This window comes from Coregonus clupeaformis, chromosome 33 (genome assembly GCF_020615455.1).
Source record: "Coregonus clupeaformis isolate EN_2021a chromosome 33, ASM2061545v1, whole genome shotgun sequence".
Classification (NCBI taxonomy): Eukaryota; Metazoa; Chordata; class Actinopteri; order Salmoniformes; family Salmonidae; genus Coregonus; species Coregonus clupeaformis.
In genome coordinates this window covers 8,859,482-8,883,281 of record NC_059224.1, presented here as the reverse complement: position 1 = coordinate 8,883,281, position 23,800 = coordinate 8,859,482, and the positions used below count along the sequence as shown (strand labels likewise).

Below are 23,800 nucleotides of genomic sequence, written 5' to 3'. Positions count from 1 at the left end.
GCGTCACCACCTTGGCATTGTCCAGGCTGTCGGTGGAGTTGTAGAGGGTTCGACTCGAGCCGCCCAGACCGTCTGGCGCCCACAGGATGCTCCCCCGCTGGTGCCTCCCCTCGTGGTAGGCGTCCTGAGTGGACTCTGTGCTGCTCTGGGCCGTCACAGAGATGAGGGGCTTGGAGGTGGCGCGAGGTGGCGCCGGCGGGGACGTCTTCGACTTATAGCTAGGCATGTGCGTCACCACTGGAGAGCAAGCAGGGAGATGAGAGAGAGGACAATGAGTTACTTTAAAGCAGAGGTTCGGAAGGGGAGAGAATGGAGGATGATAATGTAATAATGAAAGATGGGGCGAGAGTGAGTGATGAAAGATGGGGCGAGAGTGAGTGATGAAAGATGGGGCGAGAGTGAGTGATGAAAGATGGGGCGAGAGTGAGTGATGAAAGATGGGGCGAGAATGAGTGATGAAAGATGGGGCGAGAGTGAGTGATGAAAGCGAAGGGCGGAGTGATGAGGGGATTATGTCAAATGCATCATAAGGAGACTTGAGGACACAGGATGGAAGAAAGGGGGAAACCACAGAGATGAACACTCAACACTGACACTTCTTCCTGATTAATTAACCCAGTGTTAACAGACTATAGCTAATTCTGGGCAGTGGATGATTATGGGAAGGAACACTTCTTTCAAGTGCAAATGCAATCTTAAAATGGACCTAAATTCCCAATCTGGCCCTCATACCATCATGGCCACCTCATTCATCCCTCCTCCTCTCCCCTGTAACTATTTCCCAGGTCATTGCTGTAAATGAGAATGTGTTCTCAGTCAACTTACCTGACAAAATAAGGGTAAAATAAAAAAATAAGCAGTAGAACAGAGCTAGTAGCAAGGAGGTACAGTATGCCTACTTCACAGGCTGGGCTCAGACAGGCTGGGCTCAGACAGGCTGGGCTCAGACAGGCTGGGCTCAGACAGGCTGGGCTCAGACAGGCTGGGCTCAGACAGGCTGGGCTCAGACAGGCTGGGATCAGACAGGCTGGGATCAGACAGGCTGGGATCAGACAGGCTGGGCTCAGACAGGCTGGGATCAGACAGGCTGGGATCAGACAGGCTGGGATCAGACAGGCTGGGCTCGGACAGGCTGGGATCAGACAGGCTGGGATCGGACAGGCTGGGATCGGACAGGCTGGGATCGGACAGGCTGGGATCGGACAGGCTGGGCTCAGACAGGCTGGGCTCAGACAGGCTGGGCTCAGACAGGCTGGGTTCAGACAGGCTGGGTTCAGACAGGCTGGGCTCAGACAGGCTGGGATCAGACAGGCTGGGATCAGACAGGCTGGGATCAGACAGGCTGGGATCAGACAGGCTGGGCTCCGACGGGCTGGGCTGGGCTCAGACGGGCTGGGCTCAGACGGGCTGGGCTCAGACGGGCTGGGCTCAGACGGGCTGGGCTCAGACGGGCTGGGCTCAGACGGGCTGGGCTCAGAATGGCTGGGCTCAGAATGGCTGGGCTCAGACGGGCTGGGATCAGACGGGCTGGGATCAGACAAGCTGGGATCAGACAAGCTGGGATCAGACAGGCTGGGATCAGACAGGCTGGGCTCAGAATGGCTGGGCTCAGACAGGCTGGGCTCAGACAGGCTGGGATCAGACAGGCTGGGATCAGACAGGCTGGGCTCAGACAGGCTGGGATCAGACAGGCTGGGATCAGACAGGCTGGGCTCAGACAGGCTGGGATCAGACAGGCTGGGCTCAGACAAGCTGGGCTCAGACAAGCTGGGATCAGACTGGTACCATTGCTTCAATTATATTAAATGCAGTTGCTTGATATTAACTTTTAATTCTGATAGCCTCATGTTATTGATTTAAAAATATAGCTATATCAAACAGGCCATGTGAGACAGATGTTACTACCAGATTCCAGGTCAGTGTAGTCCTGCAGGCAGTGAGGATATACATTAATGATCTTACTTTGTTGACACCTTGTCACACACTACAAGTAGAAGTGATTCATCATACTTTTACTGATACTGATTATCTAGCATCAAAGACACCAAACACTAGTTGCTTGTTTTTGTGGAATTATGCCATCCAGAATACAGTACAATGAATTATGACAGTTAACAATCCTTTATATGATGAAAGGAACAGCTCATGGGAGTCCAAGATACGGTGTTAATTATTGAACACAGCGGATGCCGAGAGACTGCAGCATGCTGATGGCCCTGTGGATGGTGACATTGTCATACAGAATTTCTAAACCGCTATTTTACGAAACTGTTGGATGAGTCACTGAGGGGGAAAAAGGCTGTGATTCATTGCAGTGATAAAAATTGACTTCATCACAAATACTGTATGTTGTGTAACTGGGGAACTCAATAGTCATGCACATTTATTCAGGCATTCATTTGTTAATGTGTTCATGCAACAACTAAACCATTAATTCATTAATTAATTAATATTACATTTTTCTTACTGTTGAATAATCTCCCTAATCCTTTCAAGGTCACGCACGCGTGCACATATTGCCGGCGACTGGTTGACACATCTTTGACATAATTATGCTACTTGTAAAAAATCAGGGACAACTTGAACTAAATCCATTCACAATTTTAACGAGCAGATTGTGTGATAGATCTAATTAGTCATTAGATGTGATAAGACTCCACATGAAACTAATAGAACTCTGCATATACTCTCACTTTAGACTGATTAATTCTCACTTGAAAGGGTTGTAGTTTTTCCGCAAGACTTTGTGGGTGGATACCAAATTGAGTAGGACGGGTGACGCAGTCGTAGACAGCATTCATCTTTACATTTCTATTCCTGAGCTTTAATGGTGTGCTGCTTCAAAGCCAGACAGGAAGTGTGAAACTCTGACATCTTAAACAGCCTCCCATTCAAACAGAGTTGATTTGAATACTCTGTAGACAACGACCTCTTTGAAAAAGAACAACACCTTTACCCAGCAAGAGACGCACTATTGCCTCCTTGCCTCCCTACAGAAAGCAGACATTTAGACAGACACAAACCCTGTGTGCCTGGTGACGTTGCACTGCAACTTGACAAGCAGGAGCCGTGTGAGTCTCTCTGTATTCAGGAGGTATGTTGTAGCCAACAGCCGTTGGGAAAGGCAGGAGAGGCTGGGCTGCAGAGCTCCCTGAAAGGAGATGATGTGTCTGTCTGTCTTTGGCCTCTCCTCACACTGGGTATTTCCCATGTTTAACTCCTACCCTCAGTCACCAGAGAACCATGCTTAACTCCTACCCTCAGTCACCAGAGAACCATGTTTAACTCCTACCCTCCAAGTCACCAGAGAACCATGTTTAACTCCTACCCTCCAAGTCACCAGACAACCATGTTTAACTCCTACCCTCCAAGTCACCAGAGAACCATGTTTAACTCCTACCCTCCAAGTCACCAGACAACCATGTTTAACTCCTACCCTCCAAGTCACCAGACAACCATGTTTAACTCCTACCCTCCAAGTCGCCAGACAACCATGTTTAACTCCTACCCTACAAGTCGCCAGACAACCATGTTTAACTCCTACCCTCCAAGTCACCAGACAACCATGTTTAACTCCTACCCTCCAAGTCACCAGACAACCATGTTTAACTCCTACCCTAAAAGACACCAGAGAACCATGTTTAACTCCTACCCTTCGTGGCTATCTAGCTAGATAACAGTAGTTTCTAGCCAGTTTTCCCCATTGACTTACTATGCGCTTGCAATCTACGCACACTACAGTGGGTTTTGTAGGCTGTTAAACATGCCAGAATTAACACAGAATGTATTTAATATGAGGAAATCAGTCAATTGAAATAAATTCATTAGGCCCTAATCTATGGATTTCACATGACTGGGCAGGGGCGTAGCCATGGCTGGGCCTGGGAGGGCATAGGCCCACCCACTTGGGAGCCAGGCCTACCCACTGGGGAGCCAGGCCCAGCCAATCAGATTGAGTTTCTCCCCACAAAAGGGCTTTATTACAGACAGAAATACTCTTCAGTTTCATCAGCTGTCCGGGTGGCTGGTCTCAGACGATCCCGCAGGTGAAGAAGCTGGATGTGGAGGTCCTGGGCTGGCCTGGTTACATGTGGTCTGCGGTTGTGAGGCCGGTTGGACGTACTGCCAAATTCTCTAAAACAACGTTGGAGGCGGCTTATGGTAGAAATATTAACATTCAATTCTCTGGCAACAGCTCTGGTGGACATTCCTGCAGTCAGCATGCCAAATGGACATTCCCTCAAAACTTGAGACATCTGTGGCATTGTGTTGTGTGACAAAACTGCACATTTTAGAGTGTTCTTTTATTGTCCCCAGCACAAGGTGCAACTGTGTAATGATCATGATGTTTAATCAGCTTCTTGATATGCCACACCTGTCATGTGGATGGATTATCTTGGCAAAGGAGAAATGCTCACGAACAAGGATGTAAAGAAATGTGTGAACAAAGATAAATACGCTTTTTGTGCGTAAGGAACATTTCTGGGATCTTTTATTTCAGCTCATGAAACATGGGACTAACACTTTACATGTTGCGCTTATATTTTTGTTCAGTATAATTCAGTATAATTCAGTATAAAGCCAGTGTATGGCTGTGGATTGACTGCATTGTTTGAATGGAATGTTGGCATGTTGGTAGTTAATTTCTAATACTGACTGGCTAGCTAGCTAACAAACATACATCTTCAAATTCATTATTTTAAACAATATCTTATCAAAGCACTTGTAAACCATGGTTGACCAACTCCCTTACCAGAATGGCTGACCTTTATCCCATCATAAGAAGGTTCATTTCCATTCAAGTATTCTAATTCCTAATTCTATGCTCAGTACCACACCACCACCAGCTAACTAATGACTAGCAGGCAGCTCAGGATTTCCATCGTCAGTTGTAATGGATGAACAAAATTAAATGCAGCTGAGATTAGATAATGATCAGCCCACCATCTGCATTCTACACCGTGCTTCTACATCTGCATTGCTTGCTCTTTTGGGGTTTTAGGCTGGGTTTCTGTATAGCATTTTGTGACATCTGCTGATGTAAAAAGGGCTTTTTAAATACATTTGATTGATTGATTGATATTAGTGTTGACCATTCACACTGAAAGAGTTTATTTTGTAAAGCATCATTTAAACCCTAAAGTGTTAAGAAGTGAACATTTAAAAAAAAATTACTCTACGTAGAGTGGGACAATAGAGACCCTTTTTTGGTGTTAGAGTTCACACTTCATTAACAATGGCAATTTTGCAATGTATGGATTGGTGAAGGTGATGAGGACTTTTTTACCTGGAGATGGATCGGCTCGGTCCACACTGCAGGAAGAAGGGAGACGAAACTGGATCCCTGGAAAGAGTAGGCAACACCAGTTAGTGAAGGGAAAAGAAGGGCCAGGAGAGACTCATCCACACATAGTTTATCTTACTATAACAGTACCTACCATGCCTCAGGCCAACACTCGTATCAGGATCACAGTCAAGCGAGAGTCACAGACACATTTCAGATGAAATACACATACATTTCTTCTCATTGATCATGATATTTGGTCAATCAATAACAAAGAAAGACGTGGACATTACATTGCTGGGATGGTCCACAGTTTTCAACGTTTGCCGTGTTCCCATCCACAACAAGAACAGTCACACAACAGTGTCATCGAGACATTTTTCAGTTATGACCGGTGGAACCACAGGTATTAGGCTGTGCTGAAAAGTCTATTCTGCATGATTACAAAGACAAAAACATGCAGTAATGTCTACTAATATCATAGAACATAGAACTGTGCCCTGATGCGCACCACATAAACAAATAGTCAAACATGAGAAAGTAAACAAAAGATGAGACAGGATCATGAACATAACCAGTTAAAGGTAAATACATGAGTCAATGTATAAATAACTAAATAAATGCAGAGGTAGATTATAGGTAATGAGGCATGAACAAATAACAATGTGAGCTAAAAGAAGAGAGGGACTAAATGGATCTAAAAATACTACTTATAATGAAGATTAAAAATGGGTTCGACTAAACAGCTGAAAAATATGTTAAAAGAGGAAGGCCAAAATAAAGGAGAAAGACACATAAATCAACATTCAATTAACTAGTCTGCCAGACAAACACCACATCAACATGAGATTGAATTGGAACAAGATCTGTCAAGAAGTTGCAGCTGTGTTTAGTAGGGCCGTGAGGATCAGACAGCAAAAGTGACAGAGCAAATTAGACAAAGCGGGCCTGCTAGGACAGTACCTGTAAGTACACAGTTGCAATGAATTACAGAGATTCAATTAAATCACTGTCTGCAGGCATGTCTGTAGTAATAATGCACCAGTGCAGAGTAAAATTACACCTCTAGTAAAGAGTTACAGAGTAGCTCCTTAAGGGCACTTAATTAAAAGTATTTCTACTACAGTATCTTGTATTTGTTCTGTCTAGCATATTCTGACTGGTCAGTCTGCCTTTGAATCCTTCTCTGTCCAGAGGAACTCTCAGACCTTTTCCTTTGTTTCCTGGTGGTCAAGAACTTCAGCCACATCATTGTGGCCATTTTGACTGCCAGTCACTCTTCTCCATTCACCTCCATCCATCTGAGCCATTGGCGGCCCCCTGCCATAGCTTGGCAGTAAGACTGGAGGGAAGGTGATCTTTCTCAGGTCAGGATGGTACTGGTGTAATGGTGTCATGGGATGACTGACAAGCAACATGAGCATGGGGGCAGCAGATTGATCACGAGCTGTGGGGTATGGGTATTCATCATGCTGAATAACTGGGACCAATTCAGATGAGAGAAATGGTGAACAGACCTACATTTAAATACAGGTCCTTTGTTCCTAACCTTGACAAAAAAAGCCCCCAAAATGAAGGAAAGTAATGCTTTCCTCACAAAAAGTGATCAATTAATATTAGGGAAATTCAACTAACTTCCCATTGTATGTTACACTTTATGCTAATGTATGCATATGATAGGTGCTTTGCCAAAGTGAATGGAGTGGAATAATGAATGGATGGAGTGAAAGATGGATATATGGTTGGATAGAGGACAAACTCGATAGAGGACAGGTCGAGGATGAGAACAGGTCGAGGATGAGGACAGGTCGAGGATGAGGACAGTCCGTTATGGTCCAGCTGACTCCACTACTGCTGGTTTTCTGAGCTAAAGAGCTGGTGATGTTGATCCTCTTTCAGTTGAAAGTAGAAAAAACAACCATGTTTTCCATAGCCACATACATATATACATACAGTGGTGATGCCCCCATGGATGCAAAGTGGATTAACCTTTCATGTATGGAATACCACAACAAACCTTTACAAATCAATGGGCTGGATAAGTGTTTCAATAATGTACAATGTACTTGAGGAGACCACCCCTTGTTTTACAATATTTGCTTCTGCATTGCAGTACTGTGCTGCTGTGGATACTCTTCAGATTATCCACTTCTCTCTGTCACTTGTAGATGGATATCTTCAAGTCCTTAGTAGCAGTCAGTAGCAGTGTAAACTTAATGCAATTCAAAAACAATGTTTAAGAACATTGTAAGATGCTAGCAAAAGTGATAATTTGTTATGCATCTTTAACAAAGCTTAAAGTTTACATCCATGTTCATACATCAGCTTGTTCGCTTTATAGATATCTACCTGTTCTAATTCCACTCTGTGATGAGTGTACATCTATAAAAAGATCAAAATTGGTGTAGGCCTACTTATGAGGTTTATGTAGTACTGTGTTTAATCCTATCTGATGGCGACATTGATTTGTCACTGGTTTGCCTTGCTGCGGACCAGCATCTCATGAGTTAGTTTGATAACTTGCTTTTCATAAAATAGCCCTGCAATAGACTATTATCCTGTCAAGGGGGTGTGCTTGTACATGTAGCTGTCTCACGCTACAGAAACAGGAGATAGGCTCCTGCTTCTATGATACTTTCCAGCTCTACTTACTTACTCTATGCTACTTTTCATCAAATAAAAACAGTTGGTTAAAAATTGATCAAATCAAGAAGGTGATCCAGGTAAAATACAAATAGCATAATGTTAATAATAACGCTACCAATGCTAATTCTGTGCTAACGCTATGTATAATGCTAATAGTACCAATAATAATAATAATCATTATAATGTTTAAAGGTATAATAAACAGGTCAGGACACACATAAATAACAAACAAATGAAAACAAAATGTGTGACTGTTGTATGACAACTACAATAAAACATTTGGGGACTTTTTCTGAGTTACGTGCATGTCTCAGCTACAGTTGAAGTCGGAAGTTTACATACACCTTAGCCAAATACATTTAAACTCAGTTTCTTCACAATTCCTGACATTTAATCATAGTAAACATGCCCTGTCTTAGGTAAGTTAGGAACACCACTTTATTTTAAGAATGTGAATTGTCAGAATAATAGTAGAGAGAATGATTTATTTCAGCTTTTATTTCTTTCATCACATTCCCAGTGAGTCAGGTTATGGTCAGAAGTTTACATACAGTGGGGAAAAAAAGTGTTTAGTCAGCCACCAATTGTGCAAGTTCTCCCACTTAAAAAGATGAGAGAGGCCTGTAATTTTCATCATAGGTACACGTCAACTATGACAGACAAAATGAGAAAGAAATTCCAGAAAATCACATTGTAGGATTTTAAATGAATTTATTTGCAAATTATGGTGGAAAATAAGTATTTGGTCAATGACTAAAGTTTCTCAATACTTTGTTATATACCCTTTGTTGGCAATGACACAGGTCAAACGTTTTCTGTAAGTCTTCACAAGGTTTTCACACACTGATCCCATTTCTCCATGCAGATCTCCTCTAGAGCAGTGATGTTTTGGGGCTGTCGCTGGGCAACACAGACTTTCAACTCCCTCCAAAGATTTTCTATGGGGTTGAGATCTGGAGACTGGCTAGGCCACTCCAGGACCTTGAAATGCTTCTTACGAAGCCACTCCTTCATTGCCCGGGCGGTGTGTTTGGGATCATTGTCATGCTGAAAGACCCAGCCACGTTTCATCTTCAATGCCCTTGCTGATGGAAGGAGGTTTTCACTCAAAATCTCACGATACATGGCCCCATTCATTCTTTCCTTTACACGGATCAGTCGTCCTGGTCCCTTTGCAGAAAAACAGCCCCAAAGCATGATGTTTCCACCCCCATGCTTCACAGTAGGTATGGTGTTCTTTGGATGCAACTCAGCATTCTTTGTCCTCCAAACACGACGAGTTGAGTTTTTACCAAAAAGTTCTATTTTGGTTTCATCTGACCATATGACATTCTCCCAATCCTCTTCTGGATCATCCAAATGCACTCTAGCAAACTTCAGACGGGCCTGGACATGTACTGCCTTAAGCAGGGGGACACGTCTGGCACTGCAGGATTTGAGTCCCTGGCGGCGTAGTGTGTTACTGATGGTAGGCTTTGTTACTTTGGTCCCAGCTCTCTGCAGGTCATTCACTAGGTCCCCCCGTGTGGTTCTGGGATTTTTGCTCACCGTTCTTGTGATCATTTTGACCCCACGGGGTGAGATCTTGCGTGGAGCCCCAGATCGAGGGAGATTATCAGTGGTCTTGTATGTCTTCCATTTCCTAATAATTGCTCCCACAGTTGATTTCTTCAAACCAAGCTGCTTACCTATTGCAGATTCAGTCTTCCCAGCCTGGTGCAGGTCTACAATTTTGTTTCTGGTGTCCTTTGACAGCTCTTTGGTCTTGGCCATAGTGGAGTTTGGAGTGTGACTGTTTGAGGTTGTGGACAGGTGTCTTTTATACTGATAACAAGTTCAAACAGGTGCCATTAATACAGGTAACGAGTGGAGGACAGAGGAGCCTCTTAAAGTAGAAGTTACAGGTCTGTGAGAGCCAGAAATCTTGCTTGTTTGTAGGTGACCAAATACATATTTTCCACCATAATTTGCAAATAAATTCATTAAAAATCCTACAATGTGATTTTCTGGAGAAAAAAAATCTCAATTTGTCTGTCATAGTTGACGTGTACCTATGATGAAAATTACAGGACTCTCTCATCTTTTAAGTGGGAGAACTTGCACAATTGGTGGCTGACTAAATACTTTTTTTCCCCACAGCATTGCCTTTAAATTGTTTAACTTGGGTCAAATGTTTCGGGTAGCCTTCCACAAGCTTCCCACAATAAGTTGGGTGAATTTTGGCCCATTCCTTCTGACAGAGCTGGTGTAACTGAGTCAGGTTTGTACGCCTCCTTGCTCGAACACGCTTTTTCAGTTCTGCCCACAAATTTTCTATAGGATTAAGGGTCAGGGCTTTGTGATGGCCACTCCAATACCTTGACTTTGTTGTCCTTAAGCCATTTTGCCACAACTTCGGAAGTATGCTTGGGGTCATTGTCCATTTGGAAGACCCAGTTGCGACCAAGCTTTAACTTCCTGACTGATGTCTTGAGATGTTGCTTCAATATATCCACATAATTTTCCTTCCTCATGATGCCATCTATTTTGTGAAGTGCACCAGTCCCTCCTGCAGCAAAGCACACACACAGCATGATGCTGCCGCCCCCGTGCTTCACGGTTGGGATGGTGTTCTTCGTCTTGCAAGCATACCCCTTTTTCCTCCAAACATAACGATGGTCATTATGGCCAAACAGTTCTATTTTTGTTTCATCAGACCAGAGGACATTTCTCCAAAAAGTACGATCTTTGTCCCCATGTGCAGTTGCAAACCGTAGTCTGGCTTTTTTATGGTGGTTTTGGAGCAGTGGCTTCTTCCTTACTGAGCGGCCTTTCAGGTTATGTCGACATAGGACTCGTTTTACTGTGGATATAGATACTTTGTACCTGTTTCCTCCAGCATCTTCACAAGGTCCTTTGCTGTTGTTCTGGGATTGATTTTATACTTTTCACACCAAAGTACGTTCATCTCTAGGAGACAGAACGTGTCTCCTTCCTGAGCGGTATGACGGCTGCGTGGTCCCATGGTGTTTATACTTGTGTACTATTGTTTGTACAGATGAATGTTGTACCTTCAGGCATTTGGAAATTGCTCCCAAGGATGAACCAGACTTGTGGAGGTCTACAAAAAAAAATGCGGAGGTTTTGGCGGATTTTGCCATGATGTCAAGCAAAGAGGCACTGAGTCTGAAGGTAGGCCTTGAAATACATCCACAGGTACACCTCCTATTGAGTCAAATGATGTCAATTAGCCTATCAGAAGCTTCTAAAGCCATGGCATCATTTTCTGGAATTTTCCAAGCTGTTTAAAGCACAGTCAACTTAGTGTATGTACAATTCATTTTTTTTTTTTTTTACTTCTGACCCACTGGAATTGTGATACAGTGAATTATAAGTGAAATAATCTGTCTGTAAACAATTGTTGGAAAAAATACTTGTGTCATGCACAAAGTAGATGTCCTAACCGACTTGCCAAAGTTATAGTTTGTTAACAAGAAATTTGTGGAGTAGTTGAAAAACGAGTTTTAATGACTCCCACCTAAGTGTATGTAAACTTCTGACTTCAACTGTATGTTTTGAATGTGAAAAAGAACGACGTGCACAAGATGTCTCCAATGGAATTATATTTTATGTTTGTATCTTATAAAGGTACCATGCAGGCACCATGTAATAGAAAAAGTATTTGAGGAAAAATAAAATATAATTTGTGTCAACACAAGGCACTTACTAGAGACATTAGTTAGAATATCACAATTGTATACTTTTTAAATTGGACTTTAATCAAATTTGTGAAAAGCAATATGATTATATTACTGGCAAAGAACTGGAGAGTAATGATTCGTCCTTCAATAAAATACTGGGAGGTGGGACAAAAATGGTGTGAACAAATATAATAACAACATAGGGGGAAAAAGTATAAGAAAATGGTCCCCTACCAGACCTGCCGTACGCTCTACGCCCCCCAGCTAAGCTACGGGTGCCTAGAAAAAAAATAAAGTGATAGCTTAGTACAAAAATAAAACATATTGAAAGGATCAAAGCCATAGATACTGTGCCTGGCTCATGCTGTGTGTGGATCAGGGTAACTGTTGTGTGCTGTTTTTATTAATTATTCTTATACATAGTTGGCCCTCTATGGAAAAAAAAGTATGTTTGCAACAACTTTTGCAGCAATTTAGCAATTATTTTGGATTGCCATTGTAAAGCTATGATCCCCATAGAAAAAAAAACTATACAACCATTCAAAACACCTTCAAGATCATCAAACATATTTTACCTCATCAAACATATTTTATCATTATTTCATATATTGATTTATGAAAAAATACATAAGGCAAATATAAGTTGTAACAACTGATATTTCATGATTAAACATCAGAATTTGCAAAATAATAAAATAAATAATACATAGTGTAAGTATTTTCTTAAATAAAATATAACTAATGCAGCCGAAATTATATAAAACAGATATTTTTAATTAAGCAGTGGTCAACCCATAGCAAATAAGAATGAAACCTGGACAGGTATAGTGATTATACATCCAACCTTTGAGGTTGACTTGAACATAAAAATGCTTTAAGAAAACAAAACATGATGGTCCTGTTGCCTGCCAAATGTCCTAGGCTTTAATAGAGAACCAGACAAAGAGTAGCTTTGAAAGTGCCATTAGAACATTTGCTCGTAATACCATGCCTTCAGAAAGTATTCACACCACTTTACTTTTTCCACATTTTGTTGTGTTACAGCCTGAATTTTAAATGTACTCAATTTAGATTTTATGTCACTGGCCTACACACAATATCCCATTATGTCAACCAAATGAAAAGCTGAAATGTCTTGAGTCAATAAGTATTCAACCCCTTTGGTCCCGTGTAGCTCAGTTGGTAGAGCAAGGCGCTGGCAACGCCAGGATTGTGGGTTCGATTCCCACAGGGGGCCAGTATGAAAATGTATGCACTCACTAACTCAAAGTCGCTCTGGATAAGAGCGTCTGCTAAATGACTAAAATGTAAAATGTTATGGCAAGCCTAATTAAGTTCAGGAGTAAACATCTGCTTAAGAAGTCACATAATAAGTTGCATGGACTCACTCTGTGTGGAATAATAGAGTTTAACATGATTTTTGAATGACTACCTCATCTCTGCACCCCACACATACAATTATCTGTAAGGTCCCTCAGTCGAGCAGTGAATTTCCAACACAGATTCAACCACAAAGACCAGGGAGGTTTTCCAATGCCTCGCAAAGTAGAGCACCTATTGGTAGACAGATTTTTAAAAAAGCAGACATTGAATATCCTTTTGAGCATGGTGAAGTTATTAATTACACTTTGGATGGTGTATCAATACACCCAATCACTACAAAGATACAAGCCTCCATCCTAACTCAGTTGCCGGAGAGGAAGGAAACCGCTCAGTGATTTCCCCATGATGCCAATGGTGACTAAAACAGTTACAGAGTTTAATGGCTGTGATAGGAGAAAACTGAGGATGGATCAACAACATTAAAGTTACTCCACAATACTAACCTAAAAGACAGCGAGAAAATAAGTGGTCCTGTACAGAATAAAAAATATTCCAAAACATGCATTCTGTTTGCAATAAGGCACTAAAGTAAAACTGCAAATAATGTGGCAAAGAAATTAACTTCATGTCCTGAATACAAAGCGTTATGTTTGGGGCAAATCCAACACAACAAAACACTGAGTACCACACTTCATATTTTCAAGCATGGTGGTGGCTGCATCATGTTATGGGTATGCTTGTCATCGGCAAGGACTAGGGAGTTCTTTGGGATAAAAAAGAAACGGAATAGAACTAAACACAGGCAAAATCCTAGAGGAATACCTGGTTCAGTCTGCTTTGCAACAGACACTGGGAGACTAATTCACCTTTCAGCCGGACAATAACCTAAAACACAAGGCCAAATATACGCTGGAGTTGCTTACCAAGATGACATTGAATGTTCCCAAGTGGCCTAGTTACAGTTTTGACTTAAATCGGCTTGAAAATCTATGGCAAGACTTGAAAAGGGTTTTCTAATAATGATCAACAACCAATTTGACAGAGCTTATTGTACAATCCAGGTGTGCAAAGCTCTTAGAGACCTACCCAGAAAAACTCACAGCTGTAATCGCTGCCGAAGGTGATTCTAACATGTATTGACTTAGGGGTGTGAATACTTATGTAAATGAGATATTTCTGCATTTCATTTTCAATACATTTGCAAAAATCTCTAAAAACATGTTTTCACTTTGTCATTATGGGGTATTGTGTGATGGGCGAGAAAAGAATTGATTGAATCCATTTTGAATTCAGGCTGTAACACAACAAAATGTGGAATAAGTCAAGGGGTATGAATACTTTCTGAAGGCACTGTATACTTTAAGCAATGTGTTTATTTTCTTAGAAAATATTAAATACAGGAGGAGAAAACTCTTTAGGGGTAGACAATGAATTTGTATTTAAGCAGGGCTAGTCTATATATATATATTTTTAAAATCAGATTCCAATCCAAACCTGTGGACTCCAATACTGTCAGTCAAAAGGGCAGCACAGTATTTGTGTCAGGTCTCTATATAGCAATAACATGTCTAAATAAAAACAAATATTTCAGGGCCCATTAAATAATTAGCAACATAAAACTGGAAATAAACAGACCAAGTATACATGACATACAGTATAACTAATATGGTCCCATTACTCAAAAAGAGGTCATGATAAGTTTTCATGATACAAATACAATTTGTAAGCCATACCTCTGCCAACATCTTTTTACTTTTATTTTTTGTAATCGAGGTACAATTCTTCGCCCAATGTTTCCAGACCAAATATAAATATTATTCTCAGCACTTTGCTACATTTCAAGTCATTCTGGGTGGAATGTTGTAATTGTAATGCAATAATTGTGAAACTTATTTTCTATCTTTGTTGCTAACTGATATGACTTTCTATCAATAGTTGACAATAATAAAAAAAAAAAATACATTTTGTACGACAAGATCTTTAAAAAAAGCAATAAAATGAATATGCATTGCCTGAGTTTCATGCAACATATTCTCTACCATTAATGCCTCTGCACAATCCATTTGTTCATGATACGTACTTTCCGATGTTAAAGACTTGTATGAGGAAAACAAACCCAAAGACCTAATAACAACTACAAAAACTGACCAAAACCTGAAACTATACAACAGAAAAAGAATTGGACTTGCATAGAATGAATGAATGTAGTTTTGAGATATATCAAGAGTTAACCTGCCCCCATCATAGATTCAGCACCTTATATCAGTTCAGTCTCCCTCCCCAGACTGGGAAGGATGCAGAGAGGAATTCAATGCATTCTGTCCTCTTTGTCATTCCAAGTGAAAAGAGGAAAATATGACTGCTAGTGTTAATAAGACCATTCCGTTTTTCCTTTTCAAATTTAATAAAATAATTCATATATTAAAATTCTAACTCTGTTGATTTGTGTGATGCTCTCACAGTCTTATTGTTTCCTCTTAAACAACAGGAAATGTCAGCCAACCCATGGCTGTTTACTTATGGGGGACACATTCAGAGAACATTCAAGATCCTTTTTGTTTTGGAATTCTGGGTCTATAACAACCGGGAAAAAAGTATGAAATGTGTCTATTGTTACTCCTGTATTGCAAAGAGAAAAACTGGTATAGTTACAGTAGAAGTCGTTTGTTTTCTATGACAGGACGGACCACTGTCAGCCCAACAATCCTATAGACATCCAACAGGTGGTGTGGTACTGTAACATGTCAAGGACAAAAACCAATCCACTGCAAGGTCAAAGAACTTGGGCCCATTGAGTTAAAGTAGCCAGGTGGGGAAATCATTTAACTGCAGGTCAGAATTCTCTATTATCTTATATTGTTGTGGCTGTTATCACCTTTTCGCCATAACCTTTCTGGTACACTTGCAGTAAATTTCATAATTCCAAAGTGCCATGTGTTTCTCAAGTAATGTATTTTGGCCGTGCAAAAAAAAAAAAAGACAAAAAAAGACAAAAAAAATATGCACTTTCCAGATGAAGTAAAAGATCTTTAGGTTGAACCATCTCGTCCGTAGAAAGTATTTGAGGAATTTAGGTTAGGGCTGTGATTCACACATGCCTCTGTAATATTCCTGTCCTGGAGGGTATATCCACTGATAGATGCTCTGTGGAACTTGGAGCTGTTTCATGTGGGCCACATTTCCATAAGCCAATTTATACGTCACGTTGGTATGATGTGACAATGGAGGAGATGAGTGGTTAGGGGTGTCATGTGACTGGTTCATGACCAATCAAATACCTATGTTTTTTAGAAACACTCAACAGAAGATAATTGAGGACTCCACCTTTTAAGGTTTCCATAGAGCCTGGCTTGGCCATCACTAGTGAAGGCGGTGTTAGTACATTCAGGTGTAAAATAGTATCACGTACCTCTGGAAATATTGAGGAAGAGGTATGGGGGACTATGCCCTCTGATTGTCTCATTGACGAGGACTATATAGGAGATGTTTTCGACATATAACACACAGGACAGTGATTGCATTTGAGTAATGAATGAAACTCCACTAGGTTAAAGGTGCAGGGGTTGATTTAGAACCATGTAAGAGAGTTACGAGCTTAGCTTGTGTTAACCCCTCTTAGAGGTGTAATGTAAGAACACAGTATGGTCACCAATCTTATGAATGATCTAAACTCGGAATATATGCCATTATTTTCTGTCTTTCCAAAAATAGTATACTGAACAAAAATATAAACGCAGTTACAGTTCATATAAGGAAATCAGTCAATTGAAATAAATTCATTAGGCTCTAATCTATGGATTTCACATGACTGGGCAGGGGCGCAGCCATGGGTGGGCCTGGGAAAAATAGGCCCACTCACTTGGGAGCCAAGCCCACCTACTGGGGAGCCAGACCCAGCTAATCAGAATTAGTTTTTCCCCACAAAAGGGCTTTATTACAGACATAAATACTCTTCAGTTTCATCAGCTGTCTGGGTGGCTGGTTTCAGACAATCCCACAGGTGAAAAAGCTGGATGTGGAGGTCCTGGGCTGGCGTGGATACATGTGGTCTGTGGTTGTGAGGCCGGTTGGACGCACTGCCAAATTGTCTAAAACGACGTTGGATGCGGCTTATGGTAGAGAAATTAACATTACATTCTCTGGCAACAGCTCTGGTGGACATTCCTGCAGTCAGCATGCCAAGTGCACGCTCCCTCAAAACTTGAGACATCTGTGGCATTGTGTTGTGTGACAAAACTGCACAATGTAGAGTGGCCTTTTATTGTCCCTAGCACAAGGTGCGCCTGTGTAATGATCATGCTGTTTAATCAGCTTCTTGATATGCCACACTTGTCATGTGGATGGATTATCTTGGCAAAGGAGAAATGCTCACTAACAGGGACGTAAAAAAAAATTTGCATAACATTTGCGAGAAATAAGCTTTTTGTGCGTATGGACAATTTCTGGGATCTTTTATTTCAGCTCATGAAACATGGGACAAACACGTTACATGTTGCGTTTATATTTTTGTTCAGTGTACATTTATATACACAGATAGGGTTGAAACATGTAACATAGCTTGTGCTGGAATGAACTTAAGCTGATACATTTCTACTCAGATAATGCTAAACCCTGACTATTCACTGTCACTTTTGTGGTCTCTTAGGCTGCATTTACACAGACAGCCCAATTCTGATCTTTTGACCAATCAGAACAGATCTATTGCCAATAATTAGGCAAAATATGAGAATTGGGCTGCCTGTGTAAATGCAGACTTAGTTTCTCTTTGTTGGACATTGGAATAAAATTGTAAGATTTTTGTTCATTTCTTTTGATTTTAGAAAAATGTGGGGTTAACTACACTTACATTTTTTTTTAGCTGATTCAACTTAAAAAGATTAACCCTCTAACTTTAAATGTTAAGTTGTATGACTTATGTATATTACAATGCAAATAATATTGGGTTAACATAACTTTAAAACATTTTAAGGCAGCTGGAGTTACCTTGCTGCCTTTAAATGGTAAATGATGTCAAATCAGGAAATCTTTTAAAATTGAAACACTACACTTTTGAATTGCTTAATCAATGTTAGATATAATACAGTAACATCATTGACTGAAATGATAATTATCTCCTATTTTGTTGCAAAACTGAGAATAATTTAAATATTAGGCTATTATTTATATGATTTATTTTATTTTCCACTAAAACTAAAGGTGTATACAGCTTTTGTATGTTCTACTGTTCCATTTTACTCCAATCAAAATAAGATTTAGGGCTTTCAAAATGCCCATTTTCATGAACTTAACTACAGAAAGAAATGTACTGAAAAATATACATTTGTATGTTGAAACATGGAATGGTTAGGGAATGGTTATCAATTTTATTTACTTTACATTTAATCTCCCATTTCACAAATATGATCTTTCTTTTTTATTTAATAATTACAAATTGGGATATAAAAAGTAATTCACAGTATCATTTCAGTATAATCAGGTGCTTAGGTTTCTACATGAGAAGAAACTGGAATGAATAAGGTTAAGAAACAAGCCACCATATTACTGGAATTGCATGGCTTTAGTTAATGCAAACAATTCCAGGGTTGAAGTTTTGTGACAATTTTTTCTCTCTAATTCAGATGTATGCAGATTTGCAGTGGTTGCTATCTCCGTTATCTGTTGCCCTGTTTCATAATGTTTCCTAGTCCCTTTTCCTAGCTCCTACTTCTTTGTTGTTCTCAGATTTAAAATGATCTGATTGGTGTAAGCAAAGGGATGGGATGGGACCTCTGATTAGGGGACTGAAAAGTAAGTAGGCCATTATATTCAAACTACAAACATATATCAAGTCATTTTGTGCATTCAATTAGTCTTAGTGGTATCAAGGCTTTTATACCTTACCTCATGGAGTGGATACATTCTATAGGCTACCTCACATAAGCACAGTTGAGAGAGTACATTCCCTGTCACTTCTATTTAAAATGGGTTGAGCAACATCCTCCTCATCTACTGATATCAAACAGTCAAATTGTTGACTCCGTGTCCCACAATAAACGTTTAAACATCTGATACACAGAAGCCTAGTTAGGGAGGTGTTTGGTGCTTAGGGATCAAGACTCTAGAAGTAACATTCGCATCATTGTCTTTCACATTCCAAGGTATTAATGGTATCCCTTTATCATGGCTTTACAGGTCCCTTATTATTGATTAGTTCAATGTTGTCATTACTTGCTCTGAGAATGACAAGCCAACATCTAGATGTCTCCATAGTAAAGGGACATTCAGTGACATTAGTGCCCTGCCTATCTCTCTGTGTACATAGTGTGCGGTTTCTCGCCTTGGCTCCTGTTCTGGTTCTCTGGGGGTTGTTAAGGGGAAACCCCTTTGTGTTGTGTTTCTTCTGGGTTGCATCATGGGAATGATTAGAATGACATTGACAGGTATGACATGGGCCCACTGGTGTACTTCCTGCTCCACAGCTCCAGACTGACAGTCCTGCGGCCGCCACCTGAAGAGCGATTGCGTATCTTCTGCTCCCTGTTGTCCCACGTTGAGAACTCTTCCGACAGCCGGGAGCTAGCAGGGCTGCTGGCTTCCTCCTCTGGCGTTGAATCCCCAGTGATCTCTATGCGGGGAGGGTCCATCAGGTCTATGATGCTAAAGGGGGCTGGTTCCGGCTGGCACATGACAGACTTATCCTCTGTGTTCTGCCTGACGAGCCCGCTGGTGCCAGCCTGGATGCCCACAGACACCCGGTCCCCGGTCTGTGTTGAGCCGTCGCTAGCGCTCTCGCGGCACATCGTCCACATGTTGTAGCACTGGGTGAAGTTGAAAAAGTTGCTGTTGAAAGTTTTGAGCTCGCCGCACACGTCCCTGCGCAGCTCGGCCAGTTCATAGCGCATGGCCGAGATCTCGTCTTTCCACTGTATGTTGAAGGCGGCTACCATGTTGGCGGACTCTTTAAAGGCCTGGATGGCCTGAGGTACTGGGGGATCTGGGGCGGCTATGGAGGGGGCATCAGGGATCCGGTAGGCAGGCGGCGAGGTTGGGGGGACAGAGATGGCGGTTACAGTGGAGCTGGTGCTGTGCTGGCTGCGAGCTACAGCGTTCTCCCTCTCCAGGCGCTCCAACTCCTCATAGGCCGAGGAGCTGGCCCCGTCGTCGTCTTCTATCATGTCCTCGTTTAGCAAAGAAGTACCTTCATATCCCTCTGGAAGACAAATTTGAATATGCAAATAGAGGGACATTCAAAGGGAGGGAACAGCTGGAGTGTTATGTAATTGTAATGCCCAAATTTTCAAACCTAGTGGGCATTATATATCTATATCTATACCTACAATATGCATTCAGTATGTGAGTAAAATACTACAACTACCCTATAATCAGGTAAAATCACATTTTGACTCATTGCATTGAGGATATGGAGTAGAAATTGTGAACAGCTTGACGATTTGTTGATCACTAATCTCCTGCGAATATCATTACCCTTTTATCAAATGATGCATTTGTGATTCCTTTATCTGATCCATTTGTGATGGTTCAAACCCAAAAAGAGACCATGTAAAACTTAATGAAGAGGTGCCCTTCAGACACTGATGTGGTCTCTAGAATTGTTATGTTCTTTAACACAGCTCTGGCACACTAAAATGCAGAAAGGAATTATTCAACCAGGTACACTGAGCCACTTGAGTGATGCATTTTAACTCACATACTGCAGGCTTTTCTGTTTTTACACTGCCTTCTCACTCATTTCAATGAACATCAACCTTCCACAGTCTTTCCCTCTTTTCACCGCACTGCACCCTGGGAAGTGGAACCCTGTCGGTTCCTAGCATAAGCCATCATTACCAATCAGTTTCAAAATAAAATACAATTTTCCGAATTAAATCATTAAAGCTTGATTCGCTAAACATTCTTAAGTGTTTTCCGATTGTTTCTTTTAGTTTTTGTTTGTGCAACAGAAAAGATGAAAAGGCAATGAGAGAATCACAACTCAAGTCATTGGGCCGAGAAGCAGTTATGAACCCTATTGAACATGTCAGGTCCCTCACCATGAGGTTGATTGGACCATGTGGAGTTCCCCAGTGGCGGGTAAATCCCCCCATACAGGGCTGCACCAGGGAGGGGCTGCAATCCCACAATCAAAGACGGCTGATAACCTCCACACCAAGGGTCAAACCCAGCCACATGTGGCCTTTACAGAGGTCAACTTTCATAGAAAGAAAAAAACACAAAGCTACTGTAACACAATGTAACTGCTCTCATATTTTGACTGTTGACAGTGGCAATATGATAACATTCAGGGCTATCCTATGGCTGCGCTATGAGCAGATTATGTGTCAGACTGGGAAGTACAGATTTATCATACAGTCACACCAATGAGGCCCTTTTAGTGCACTAAAAAATAGGGACACTTCAAAACAACTCGCAAAAGCCAGCGAGGCACCATCATCACAAAGATGATTCTGGAATATTAATGCATACGAACAAGGAATTCAAGGCCTCAGAGTTTTGTGAGTTGTTCAGACCCCATGTTTGTTTCTCATAGTATCTAAATGGGATTTGTCAATCCTGCTATCATATCAAAGTTGTCGTTTTTATTTATTGCTGAGAAGGCAGTGCAAAAAACACACATACACATAGACGTATGTATGCGTGTTGACATTAAAATACCTGTGACAGGCATCACTGAGGTCTCCAGCTGTTCTGTCCCCTGGTTATCCTTCAAGAGATGCATGGCTGGTCAGATAGAGGGGCTGCTGCTCTTCTGCCCAATGGGGCATCATAGGATCCCTTCCCCACTCAAGGGCCCTGCTAGCCTCGACATGCTAGCATTTAGTTGGGAAGCGATTTAGAATTCAGATCTCATTTCAATTTTTTAAAGTAAAATACTATGGATTAATTCATTTAATGTCAAGGTCGCTATTCCCTCAAAAATGACACCAAATGGTTGATACCAGGTAAAAATATTTGCAATATGGCTTGAGATGGAGGCAACAGGTCATAGCCAATTATTTCCCTGAGGCTCACAAGCACATCCTGTTCCATATCCAAATCGGATATGACTGTATATGGAGAAAAAAGGGTCCTAGAGAACTACTCAGAAAAAATACAAATATATGCAGAAAATGCTAGGAATAACTGACACCCATTTCAGAGCCAATTTAGTGAGCCAATTGGGAAGCGGACAGAATTGGGACAGAGTTTATTGGGTGAAAGGAGTTCAGCAGGTAAGACGGTGGGATTGGAGGACACTCCTTGATCCGCAGGTCACATCGTAGGTTGAGGGATTCTGACAGTGCAACCCAATTGAGCATGACAAGATAAACAAAATAAAACTCCAGATTGTACAAGAAAACAAAGAAACCCCAAAAACTCAAACAAATACAGAGGGCTGGTACAACTGATTTCACGAAATGTGTTGAGAAATTAAAATCCAGGTCATAATATTGTCAATGAAAAACATAATATGAAATGATAGTATTTCAATAGGGTTCATAGCTTTACTCTTTCAGGTATACACCAAATGCACCAGGGCAATTAGTTTATGGAGGGAGCAGTGGTTCTGTTTACACAAAGAACCAGATATGTTGATGTTGTGACAAAGATATTATGTGTAAAATGTTGCACAAAACCTTCAAATCACTTGAAAACTTCACAATTATTAAGATGATTTAACATTATTCTAAGAGGTCATCTAAATGTGAGATTTAGTTGAAAGAGAAAGTTTATAATATGGAGGGCCTGACGGGTAAAATAGCTGTTGAAAATGTATGTGAGAGCGCCACTGTAGTCTAACCCTTGTCAAACCTCAAGTCAACTGATCAGTCTCCCTGAAACACATGATTGCCAGACTGATAAATCAGTTGCCAGTAAATATTATTCATATCATATCTCCAAATGTGGTTTTATGCAACACAATACAACAATATAGAAAAACAATTTATTTTACGTGCTCTGAATTGCCTTTCCTAGTAAGTTCCTTTGTGCAACCAGTACCATATCGGAGTTTGTTGACTTACCGTATGTCGGTTACAAGATGCTGTCCTGTTTTCTGTAGGCTTATAAGTCAAGATCAGTTAAGAGATTCTAGTGCCCTCAACATCAAATCTGGACCTTGAAGACAGTTCCACTGCTTAGTTTAATTATTCCCCTTTAATCAGGGACTGATTTAGACCTGGGACACCAGGTGGGTGCCATTAATTATCAGGTAGAACAGAAAACCAGCAGGCTCCGGACCTTGCAGGATAAGATTTGAATACCCTTGTGCTAAAGGTAATTGACTTCTCATACAAAGCATGGAAGGGGAGGCTGAAGACCTCTCTGGAGCAGGCTATGAACCCTCCAAACACTCGGTAGAGGTCTATAGCCCCTCCCTTCAACCACTGGTCTGTTTCACACTTAACCCTTCCCTACACGACTCACACTCTACACACAACACATATATCACTGAGATTCACATGCTCAGAACAGGGCATGTCCTCTTGCACATGCCAAGTGCTGTGAGTGTGACTGTAGTGTGTTGTTGTGGTGTTGTGCATTGTGGGTATGACTTCTCATTGGGCTGATTTGAATGAGGCCCCTCCCACCCTCTACTACTGGTCCTGCTTTGCCATCGCCACACGTGACAAATCAGGAAGCCCGGGTCATGATGCATGGTTCGTGCAAAGTAAGGCGCTTGCAAGCAAATTGCTCGGAACACTCAGGATATGCAGAGGCAAGACAAACAAGACACACAACAACGACAGCCGGCAAAAAGAAATGACCGGAATCATTCAACCCAGCATCTCTCAAAGCTCAAGGGTACCCCACTGTACATATGTAGGTATGTCAAGGATGTACGCATGTTATAGATCGTATGAGGAGTATGTTTTCTAAGCCTTCTCTC

General features: G+C 41.3%; 1 protein-coding gene across 1 annotated transcript in view; it reads right to left on the bottom strand.

Annotated features, from left to right (window-relative positions):
• Positions 1 to 23,800, bottom strand: part of LOC121548653 (disks large-associated protein 2-like) — a 65,884-nt gene that overhangs the window by 5,831 nt on the left and 36,253 nt on the right. The window contains exons 6-7 of the mRNA XM_045210039.1: positions 14,020 to 14,035; positions 1 to 218 (exon numbers count right to left, since the gene is read on the bottom strand). The exon at positions 1 to 218 is cut by the window's left edge and continues 137 nt beyond it. Of these exons, the coding sequence (XP_045065974.1) occupies positions 1 to 218; positions 14,020 to 14,035 (234 nt within the window). The remainder of the gene's footprint in view (positions 219 to 14,019; positions 14,036 to 23,800) is intronic.